Raw genomic sequence first — 12789 nt, 5'->3', positions numbered from 1 at the left:
AGTTTTGGGAAATTGATCAGGACCGCACTTGAATTATTCACTAAACTTAATATGTTAATTAATAATCATTTTCAATCAACCTAAGCCAATATTGGACTTAATGGTTAAGTCCTTAATGGGTTAAGTAGGAAACCCTAATCATCATTTTATGTGGAAACCCTAATTCCACTTGGGCCTTGATGATTGGGTTATTAATGGGCCATCCAAGATCAAGCAAATGGACTAGAATAATTAATAGGCTTTGAGGTGAGGCCCATATGTGAGGGTTTGGGCCCAATTTGGAAAATTAGGACTAAATGGTTGGGCCTTATGGTAAAACCTTATAAAGGTTGGGGCCCAATTTGGAAAATTGGACCATATGTTGGGTTTTGAGACATAGTTGGACTTTTGGGCCTTTAGATTGGGCCTCGGGCTTGAATTGAGCCAAGTTAGGGGTAGAGTAGTCTTTTACCCCCAAGCATGGACTTATGGTTATATATTGGAACCCAATTATTAATTGGGTGTTATTTTGGTGTTGACAGTTCGGGAATCTGTCATCCAGCAGCTGGGGTAGAGTCTACGAGACTTCAGCAGTGTGGGGTTGAGTCTGCGGGACTTCAGCAGTGTGAGGTGAGTTATCTTCCAGTAGTGGTGGGTCTACGGCCACAATGCCGACCCACCATTAGGAGTTGTATGATAGATGATTGTCTTTGTGATGTTCATCTAGGTTTGCTATTACCTGATATGTTTATGTGCTAGCATGATATGTTATATGTTATAGTAGTGGTAGGAGGTGAAATAGTCCTCGTATGTCGTTCGAAGGACCGACGGGTAAGTCAAGTACCCCAGAACGGCTTGACCTTGGTAGGACAGGCACCCCAGAACTGCCTGGCAATACATGTGTGTTATATTATTACGTGGTAGTGGTAGGGGGTGAAATAGTCCCCGATAGCCGGGTGAGACAGATCGACGGCTAAGTCAAGCACCCCAGAATGCCTTGACCTGGGTAAGTCAAGCACCCTAGAATGGCTTGACCTGGGTAAGTCATGCGCCCTAGAATTTCCTAACAGCATGTTATTATATGGTGTATGGTATGATGGGGGAACTCACTAAGCTTCGTGCTTATGGTTTACAGTTTTGGTTTCAAGTACTCATTTTCAAAGGAAAGGAGTCGGCTTGATCGCAGCGCATCACACTATGGTTTTTCCGCACATGAGATCTTTAAGATTCTACTCTGATATGGTTTTATAATAATATGTTTTGAGTACTGACACTTTGGTTTTGACATGAGATGTTATTACGAATGTTTTCTTATACTATTGTTTTATATTAACTTATTTAAAAATGAAAATTTTGGTCTTGAATTTTGGGATGTTACAAGTATTCTGTCATGATATAATGTTTTTTTCAAGATAATCATGATCACATTCTTTTAGAATGTTCGAAATTAATATAGTTATTATAAAAAGTCAGATTTTTAAAGTTAAGAGAATTAATTATTTCTTAAAATTTGCAATTTTCCTTTTTTTAAATTTATGTTAATTGACTAAAATATCCTTAAAATTAAATTAGATGATATTTTTCAATTATTTTCAATTCAATAATGTTTATTAATTACTTTTCTGAAATGACTAAAATGACTGACTCACAATTATTTCTACGTCCACACAATAATTAATTAAAACACCATATATTATATTGTTGGATTCAATTAAAGAAAAATACAATAAATCGTTGCGAGCCAATCACAACAGAGAGAGATGGTGACAATGGATCACCACACTTCCCTACCGTGCACCTTAAACCACATCCAAATGGTGATGTTCCTAGGTGCAGTTCCGATCACCACCGACCTTTCTTGCGGTACACGAGCCCACCACCTACCTTTCTTGCGGTACACGAGCCGACCTTATCTACGATGATATTGTGGTTGCAAGTTATGATAAATCCTCAATTCTTCCTTCCTTAAATATTCTAATCTTTTCTTTTTCCTATAAAAAGATAACATCAAGGATGACTTAACTTGTTCATGTAAACCAAAATTAATAATTGGGATTATTGTACTCGATTGTTCGATATATTCACCAAATTTATACTAGTGGAAAAGAAATAATTAATGAGTGATCACAAATAATAAAAACAACAAAAAGAGTAAATTACATTACTCGTGTTTCGTGTAGGCGTTAAAAGCCATGTTTAGTCTTTATTTTTAAGAGTTAATTCGGGTCGTCCATTTTTTGATTAAAAGTTGTAAGTATCATCTCTCGTTAGTTTAAATTTGCATTTTTCATCCCTTGCGAGACGTGAAATGATTATTGTATGATTTTTATTCTTTTTTGATTTATTTTATTTTTCTTACAATAATCTATAGTATACAAAAAAACCACATGTCCATCTTATACTAACCCTTTCGCTTCTAAACCCCATTTCCCATAAATTCTTTGACAAACAAAAACATCAACATAACTAGACCATCACCACAACCGGACCACCCATCCACCACCATTGACCACCACCTATTTTTCTATCAGAAACACCATCAATGACCCTTTCATCACCCGTTCTTGTTCTTAGCAGTCATCAAGCCATAAACCACCACGTCCTTCACCATCGCCACCCTCTTGTACAAACACCAATCAAATAAGATAAATACAAAATACACACACTTTTTGTGTTTGTGTGTTGACATGATACAAAGAGAGGGAAAATGTGATGCGTCATCGCCACCTATACGTTAGGGTTTTGAGATCTACTTGTAGGATAGGGTTTTGATGTTGTGTGGGTTGCCGGAGATGGAGTTGCCATCGCCACCTGTACGACGTCATCATCAACCGTTCGTAGATCTACACTCTTAGTGGTGGTTGTTGAAGGTGAAAGGGGATGCCGGATGTGAAGCAGGTGCTTATTGGAGCTGAGAAAGAGGACAAGGGGGATTGCTTCATCTTCTTCATCTGAACCCGTCTTTGTCGGTGTACAACCCAACATCCAAAATGGTCGACGGACCTGGTGAGATGTCGGTGGTGGAGCTGGGTGTTTCAATAGATTTGGTGATGGTATTGATCGTATGTAGGAGGGAGAGAGAGAAGGAGAGAAGCAGTGTCGGTTGTTTCTGATATAAAAGACAGTTGTCATATAAAAGACAGTTGTCTTCGGTAGGGATGAGCGTAGAATAGAATTGGTACCGACCGGTACCATTCCCGATTTCCCAAATATCAAATTTGATTGGAAGTCAATCCCGAGTACCATACCAAATTAATGTTACCGTTACTTGTACCGAGAATGATATCGATTTTCAATAATAGTACGTACCAATACCGACGATACCGAATTCCGAATTTCATGATTTTGGAGTACGGAGTATCCGGTGCGGGTCGAGATTTGATATAAACTGCTCATTCCTAGTTTTCGGTGGCAATAAACAGTTGTTTCCGTTGGCAGTGGTGGTGAGATGTCCATAGTCGTTGGGATGTTATTGAAAAAGAAATAGAGAAGATAAATTATTGTTAAAGTAATAATATATCATATTCATTTAAATAGAAGAATAAAAATTAAATAAAACTCAATATTAAAGCTGAAAAATAAATGAAAAAAAGAAATATGACAATATTATAATTTGATGTTTACAGTGAAAAAACTTACACCATTTTACGATAAAGGTATAAAACAATTTTTGAAAATAAATACCTTTTGCCGGTTTTCACAAAAAAAAAAATGATTATTTTCTAATCTATTATTATCAACTGAAAATATCAATGTTTACTTTGACTTGATTATACTATGTTTTTGATATATTTACGAGTTAGATGACACGTGTAATCAACAAAGATTTGTCGACAAAAACAGCAGGACAAGGGAGGGGTTACCAAGAAGAAATAAATAAAATCCTTTATATTATGTCACTGCTTACGTCACTCCTTCGAAATGTGTTTTTGGCAAGTCATGTACGTGCATGAGTATTTGATCAATAATCTTTTCGCAATTAAACAAATTTTTGTGGGACGGTTTAATTTTTAGGAAGTGATTCGTACACAATAATTTCTTATCATACATAACAATTTATGCATTATAGAGTTGCACAGTACAACAATTTAAAGCATCAATTGTTGTGTATAAAGAAAAATTGTTGTGTACAAATCATCTCTCTTAATTTTTGTGGGAACTCTATTTTATTTTATGTTTTTTAATGAATAAATATAAGTTTTCTTTTGAATAAATTTCGTATATGTATAAAATAAAATTTCTAGAAATTTTTAAATTTTAATCTTATTAATAAAAAATTAAAATATGATTTTTTTTTAATTTACAATTTTATCCTTAAATAGGCACTAACTGGTTTCAATGGTTCTTTTACAAAATTTACCAATTTCAATGGTTTAATAGGAAAAATAATCAATCAATACTTTTTTTTTAATAAAACCAAAATATATAGATTCTTTTTGTAGATTTCGAAAAATTATTCAAACAAAAAATATAAATTTTGATAGAAAAATATAAAGGTATTTAAATACATATTTTTTTAGTAAAAAAACAAAATAAATAATAATTCACAATAAAAATTTTCTCAAAAGAACATTTTTATGATTTATTTTTAAACAAATTAAAAATGCTCATAAAAGACAATTTTAAATATCAACAACTTTATCGTAAAAATGAATCATCTAGATGTTTTTTAGGAAATTGCTTTCTGAATCATATTATTTTTTATTTATTTATTGATACATTTGTTGTTCATCAAAATATATATATATATATATATATATATATATATATATATATATATATATATATATATATATATATATATATATATATATATATATATATATATATACCCCCACACCCCTGTAATAGCTAGAGGCTTCCTTCCTCTATCATACTTTTGGAAAGTGAAGAAACAATATGGACGCAGTAACAAACACAGTGGCAATCTCATGTGTTATAGCAGTTGTACTATGCGCATGGAAGTTGGTAAATATTTTGTGGTTGAGACCAAAAAAGCTTGAAAAGCACCTGCGGAATCAAGGTTTCAATGGAAACAAATACAGATTTTTGTATGGGGACATGAAAGAGCTTTCTATGATGTTCCAAGAATCAAGATCTAAGCCTATAAGTTTGGATGACGATGATGGTGTTCTCGCACGTGTTACGGCTTTCTCCCTTCATTCTCTGCAAAAACATGGTTAGTTTCTTCAATTCATTAAATAGAGTATGAAACAAAAAGATGAAACTTTTGCAATTTGTTCATGTTATAAATGAAAATTGGATTGATGTTCATGATCTTTTGAGTATAGTGGGAGTGTCAATTATCTTATATAAACCAAACTAGTGATAGTCATGGGTTTTCTTTGTCTGTTCATAGGTTGGTACTTTGAAGCTTTAGGGGAATTAATGTGTAAGATATTTTATTTTGTTTTGGTTATCCTACGTATATGGGGCTGATAATTAAACATAATATTAAGATTTGATAGATAATTAAAGTGTTTTATTTTTAATTAAGACCATATTTTTTTTTTCGTGAAATATATCTCTAGTTCTTGTTATGGGTCGTTATCAATTCTTTATACTACAGAACTATGTATGGTCTATATATCTAACACAATAAGTCAATAAGGATAACAAGTGGCACGATTATATGTTGATGAGTGATGACGGATGTTACACCGCCCAAATTAATAATGTTACAAATAAAGAGTCCACATCACCATTTCTTCACTAATTTTGGAACTTATAGATTTAAAAATCATGATAATATTAAAATTTAAACCTCGAATTAAACTAGCTGGCTTCACAATTTACATAGACCATCAATTAGTTTAGATAAAATTTTGTATTTTTGCATGCATAATTAAGCGTGAACAGGGCCGGTCCAAATGTATTGTGGGCTCAGGACAAAAAGAAAAAATGGACCCTCAGAATAATAAATAAAATTTAATTTAATTTAAAAATAAACATGTCGTTACAAAGTCCACAAAATCACTATTAATATTAGAAACATAAGTATAACCACAACATTACCTAAAAGAGAAATTACTATCATTTTAATTCAAATTAGTTTTTCTGCATTCAAACTAGTATCATTTTCATTCAAACTAGTATCATTTTCATTCAAACTAGATGAACTCGATGGTTTAAAAAAATTATGTATAGATCCTTTATAAGTTTGATTGAAGGCATCATAAATATTTCGTTTCTTCCTTTTTTGGCTTCTAAATAATTGTTTTTTAGAAAACATTGTAGATTGTCAATAGGTAAACACTATCTACTTATGGGAAAAGATTACATCTGATTTTTGATATATGATTTCTGTCTTAAAGTTGTAGAAGCCTAATATCATATTTAATTTAAATCAAGGTGCAACTGCAAAATAAAATCAAATACAAACAATCAAACATCTGAATTTAAAACTGGATTTAAAGTTTTGAATTCTGAATCATATATCAATAAATATATTACCTTCTTAAGTAAAAAAATCTAAAAAGTAGATAGAAGATATAAAGTTAAGTCTCAAGAAATCTGAGAAAAAAAAAGTATAAGCTTTTAATATTTGATTAGATACCAGGACCAGGAATCGGGAATATGAATACAAAATAAAATTAGAAACAACACTAAAAATCAGATTAATTAGGATTGGGATTAAAATTTTGAGTTCTGAATCAGATATCTACAAAGAAATTATCTTGTTAAGTAAAAAAAATATGAAAAGTAGGTAGAATCTATAAAGAATTGATAGTCTAGTCTCCAGCAATCTAGCAATCTGAGACACAGATACACAAAAAAAATAAAAAAATAAAAAAATAAAAACTATAAGGAGCATGAATAAGAAATCAAATCAGAATGAGAAACAAAAGAATCAGAGGAAAAAAAACAAACAAAAAAATCTATAGCTAACCTTATGGTTTTTATCTCATTCGTCGGGTGCTTTGCAATTTTGCATTCAATCGACATAAGTGATTATAATCTGAAGGCTGGTAAGAGACTACGAGAAGGGAAGAAGTCACACGACATAACTGATTATGAATCATTATTCTGATGTTGATTCACGAGGCAATAATTAGGATTCACGAGGTGTCAATTAGATTAATTGGTTCCCGCTTGATAAAGATTCTTGTAAGACGCCCTAAACGGTAGTGTTTGCTTAACGTTACTTCAAAAAGAGTTCCAAAGTCTAGACAAAAAGAGGTTATTTCATTGGGCTAAAGTTATGTTAATTTTGTAATTGGGCCTTTAGAAGACATATACACAAAATTTATTTTTTATGTATGTATAAATATTATATATTTGAGAAATTTTGGGCCCCTTAGAGTCGTGGGCCCTGGGCGGTCGCCCGGGTTGCCCACCGTCAGGACCGGCCCTGAGCGTGAACAGTTCTCTTTTAATAGCTACAAGCGTGAATACTTTTATGACTTTTAAATTTCTCACACTTATGAATGTGAGCCCTTTACAGTTCATAACTTGTAAGTTGTAAGTCGAACAACATGATGAAGACCATGCACTTTTTTAATCCCTTAAAGAAAAAGTTATGTGCAAACCGTAATTTTTTTTTGGTAACTTAATTTTGTTTTTTCTTTTTAATTGGTTAGATAATTGTAAAATATTGACAAATGTTGTATAAAATAGGTAAATAAATAAGCAAGTTTTATTTCTTTTATTTATTTATTTATTTTTGTTAACAACCAACCAAAAAGCCACATTTTTTTCTTTTTTCTTTCTTATGATTATTTTTTTGGTAGTATTTTTCAAATAAATAATATCCACATATGAATGTTTTTTGTTTTTTTTTTTTTTTTTTTTTTTTTTTTTTTTTTTTTTTCAAATTTTAAAACTAAAAAGCCACATACTTTTTCTATCTATACATATAGTGTATTAAGTGTAATGAATGTGAACATAAATTGCAATAAATACAGTTTTTTTTCTTTTCATATTAAATTATTTTTAATTAACCCATATAAAATATGGGTCTTACATCTATTCTTTACATCTAGTCTTTGTAATCTTAGACTTAGTGAAAAAAATCATAAGGATCTTCAAGACATTCGAATTCATCCCATTATACTATTCTATCCTGTTAGCTCTAAATAGCTATGAAGTAGGAAAGATTTTTTGCTTTTCTACACTGCATTTTGGTTCATGGTCTTCCTTTCAACTTGATCGAAATGTTATCTACCCCTTGACCCCACAAGGAGGTGTGGTCTCATGATTGTAACATGTCATTCATCGTGTAGAGGATCCACCTTCCCTAATATAAGTGCACAATCCCTACCACCTAATTTGTATCAAATCATAGTCAATTGTGGATGCTCTAATTGGCCTAACAAAATAAACAATCGTGTGGCGTCGGATTTTATGAGGGATGAACAATGGCAGATTTACATGGCTCCAAGAGGGGTGCATGGAGCACACTTGGCATGAATATCCAATCTAAATCTTGTATATAAATTAAATGGTATAAAAATATTAAAATTTTACTCTGGACACCCCTTGACTTTAAGGTTGTCATTCCAATCAAACATTAAAACATTTAATATAAAAACGGAATTGGTAATTAATTTTGGGCATAAATTTAGCTTCTTTTTAGCAGTTGCAGTAATAAGATATATTAGTTTGTATATAAGTTATAATTGGAATTATTCCTTGTGCAGGTAAAAATTACATCACATGGATGGGATGGAAACCAAGAGTGACTATTATGGACCCTGAGCTCATTAAAGATGTATTTGTAAAATTAAATGACTTTAAAAAGCCGAGATCTAATCCAATGGCTAGGTTAATAGCAACCGGATTAGTGACATACGAAGGCGATCAGTGGACTAAACATAGGAAACTAATCAATCCCGCTTTTCATATGGAGAAGCTAAAGGTACTTTGGTAACTACAGTTTATTTTTCTAATGGATAATTACTAAGATGACCAAATTGGGTGAGACCCGATCTTACAATGATCACTTTTTTAGCAAATATCACAATACGATTAGTCATTTCTCAAAATGGATCAAACTCATTTTTTTGCCAAATGATGATCTCATTCTGAAAAATAATCACAATCTTTATTAGTTTTTCTAGTAGGGACCATTCATAAAGACGTTTGGAAAAAAAGACATTATGCTTAATCCATTTTGGTCATTTCAATTTAGTGATAAACCCTTTTTTAAGTTGTGTTATTAAATTTATACGCCTTATCAATGTTACCTATATTATGTATCCAGAATATGGTACCAGCTTTCCAGTTAAGTGGTGGTGAAATGCTTGGAAAATGGGAGAAGTTGGTTTCATCAAAGGGATCATGTGAGATTGATATTTGGCCTGATCTTCAAGCTTTAACAAGTGACGTTATATCAAGAACCGCATTTGGGAGTAATTATGAAGAAGGAATTAAGATATTTGAGCTCATAAAAGAACAAGGTGTACTTACAATGGAGGCACTACAATCACTTTACATCCCCGGATCTAGGTAAAGCTAGCTGTTTATAAATTATGCTTTTATGAGTGGCGACCACGATAAAATACCTAAAAAATTGGTGTGTGTGTGTTTTGGGAAATTACTATCATATTTGCAAAATGACATGCTTTGTGAAATGATGAAGTCTTTTTACAAAAAAAAAAAAAAAATGCAAATTCCTTTAAGGCTTTTTGTGATTGGGATATTTAATAATGAAAGAATTTGGCAATATGCAAATTCCATAGTGAGAAATGAGAGGGTATTTTGTGTTATATGTTGAAAATGTGGACAATTTTTTATTATATACCTCCTATTCTGGTTATTTTTGAGATTACCCAAAATAGAAAAGTAAATATAAGTAAACTTAATTGTTTATACTACGATTTATGCATAGGTTTTTTCCAACAAAGAGGAACATACAGATGAATGTTATTGATATAAAAGTAAAGCATTCTATAAGAGGTATCATTAACAACAAGCTCAAGGCGATGAAGGCTGGAGAAGGTAACAATGGTGATTTGTTAGGAATTATGCTTGAATCTAATATTAAAGAGGTTGAGCAACACCAAAACAAGAATCATGGAATGACTATTGATGAAGTTATTGAAGAGTGTAAGCTTTTTTACTTTGCTGGACAAGAGACAACATCAAGCTTGCTTGTATGGACGATGATCTTATTAAGTAAGCATCAAGAATGGCAGTCGCGTGCTAGAGAAGAGGTTTTAAATGTCTTCGGGGACAAAAATATGGATTTAGATGGGCTAAATCACCTCAAAGTTGTAAGTACTTTTATCCCTTGGTTACTTCTAAAATTTTCGATGGTTTGCTTGACATGTTTATTTTAAACTTGTTAATATTTCCAACATAACCCAATCTATTTAATTAAAATTGTTAAATATAGGTTGACTTATTTGAATTTCAAAGATTCCATAAAATAAATATAGTTTATTCCATAAAATAAATATAGTTTAAAAATAACTGAATAAATTACAAGCTCAAATAAGTGTTCCAACGAAAATTACAACTTAATATTTTAGATAACATTCTAAATTGAACTTTTGACATAAAAGTCCTTACGTTTGTCAGGTTTTTTTGGTTTTGTCCCTGTGACGATTTTTTGTTTGTTAATGTCCAAAATTTGCCAAGTTTTTTTCATTTTTGCCCTTGCTACCTATAATAGGAGATGTCCAGGGACAAAACCGACAAAATTTAACAAAATTATGGTCTTTCATGTCAAATTTGGAAAATATAGTTAGGATAAAAACATATAAGATTTGTAAATTTATAGGGTTTTTTTGTAAATTTGAAAAACATACTTAGGATGAAAACATAAAAGATTTGTAGAAAGGACAAAATTAATAAAAACATGGCAAATATTGGATATTAACAAACAAAAAATCATAATAGGGACAAAATCAATAAAATCTGATAAACTTAAGGACTTTTTTTCTGTCAAAAGCCCTTCTAAATTTGCAACTTTTAAGCAGCCTCATTTTATTTTTTTAGCTTGTTTTTATAGTGTTTTTGTTTATAAGATTAGCATAATATAAAATTAAAATAATATATAACCAAACAATTTGATGACTTGGTATATATAAAAAGTTTTGGCCCTTACTCAACAACCTAATTTATTAAAGATGAACATGTTTAGTTAAAATGATTGAAAATTTAAATCCAATCCGCTAACAACTATAGTTGTTTCTCATAATTGTATATGGTAGTTTTGTGTCTCTAAAGTATCATGTTTTTTTTCCACGTAGGTAAATATGATTTTCCATGAAGTACTGAGGCTATACCCTCCTGTTGTTGGACTAGCCCGTAGAGTTGACAAAGAGATCACATTGGGAGAATTTTCGCTACCATCTGGGATTCTAATCGGATTACCCATCATGCTTATTCACTATGATGAGGAATGTTGGGGTAGTGATGCCAAGAAATTTAATCCAGATAGGTTTTCTGAAGGAATCTCAAAGGCAACAAAAAATCAAGTCATTTTCCTTCCCTTTGGTTGGGGACCTAGAATTTGTGTTGGACAAAACTTTGCATTGTTGGAAGCTAAAATTGCCCTCGCAATGATCTTACAAAAGTTCTCTTTCGAACTTTCACCATCCTATGTCCATGCTCCTCATACTGTTCTCACCCTTCAACCCCAACATGGCGCTCATTTGATTCTGCATAAACTTTAACAATAGAAGATTGTGATTTTGAGTTCAAAACTGTTCGCCTATGTATTATTACACCGTATAATATTGTATGAAAGAGATATATGTGCAACATATTGTATATTAAAAAACTATTATATATAGTCGCAAAGTACATCTATGTATTGTTATATATACGGCGGAAGTATGCATTAATCCAATCGCATGTATCTTTTTCAATAAGCAATAATCAGTATAAAAATAACCGAGGTTTTCAGAAACGATCATACCAGTGGACTGATCTGCTGCTGAAACAGTGTAACGACATTGGGCTAATACGCACCTGCCAAATTTTAGCAATTAGAAACAATGGAAATATCCGTCTAATACATTTTTCTCTCCATCAACTTTTGAAATAAAAATTTAAACAACCAAAGAGGGGTGGATTGTAACAGATTGGCGACTGATATTTAGTGCACAACTTTTGCAATAGAATAGAAAAGGATAGTTTAGCGAGAAGAGTATTTAGAGCATTTAGTAAAGACGGATTTGAGTTTATAAATGACTCCACTCTATAATCCCTTTGCTAGTTTAACTTTTCTTTTTAATTCTAAAATTAAAAAATATTTCCAATTAGTTTTCTATAATGCAAGAATATCCTACAGAGTCTCTCAACCTAATATTGGGAATGCTCACCATCTTACATTTCTTTTGCCTCATTTGTATGAGACCTTGATAATATTGTTTAGAGTAAATTACTGAAATCGTCCCTATTGTTTGATTAAAATTGCACGTTTGGTTATTAACTTTTATTTTGCATTCGGATCGTCCCTATGGTTTGATTTTGTTACGTTTTTCGTCCCTATGGTTTGGTCAAAATTGCACTTTTGGTCCCTAATTTTATGTATAAAAGGGACGAAAAACGCAACAAAATCAAACAATAGGGACGATCCGAGTGCAAAAGAAAAGTTAGGGACCAAACGTGTAATTTTGACCAAACCATAGGGACGATGTAACATCCAAAATTTCAAAACAATTAAAACTTTTCAAAACCACTCATTTTAATAACGTTGTTACAAAAAGGTTTTCAATACATTATTTAACAGAGTATTTTCCCCAGGTTCATATCATAAAACACCAACGCGAGGAACGGTACGATCACGCCTTTGCCTTGCCACAGACTCTTGAGAACCTGAAACATAAAACCACAACTGTAAGCCCGAAAGCTTAGTGA

General features: G+C 31.7%; 1 protein-coding gene across 1 annotated transcript; it reads left to right on the top strand.

Moving 5' to 3' along the window:
* Nucleotides 1-4816: 4816 nt before the first annotated feature.
* LOC111916049 (cytochrome P450 CYP72A219) lies at nt 4817-11750 on the top strand. The gene is made up of 5 exons (XM_023911699.3): nt 4817-5158; nt 8619-8836; nt 9182-9426; nt 9809-10193; nt 11175-11750. Exons 1-5 carry the CDS (start codon nt 4879-4881, stop codon nt 11598-11600), a joined length of 1554 nt encoding a protein of 517 aa, XP_023767467.1. The 5' UTR covers nt 4817-4878; the 3' UTR covers nt 11601-11750.
* The last annotated feature ends 1039 nt before the right edge of the window (nt 11751-12789 follow it).

Source organism: Lactuca sativa, chromosome 2 (assembly GCF_002870075.4).
Source record: "Lactuca sativa cultivar Salinas chromosome 2, Lsat_Salinas_v11, whole genome shotgun sequence".
Classification (NCBI taxonomy): domain Eukaryota; kingdom Viridiplantae; phylum Streptophyta; class Magnoliopsida; order Asterales; family Asteraceae; genus Lactuca; species Lactuca sativa.
Note: the sequence above shows the minus strand (reverse complement) of the source record. Positions and strands in the feature narration are given on the sequence as shown.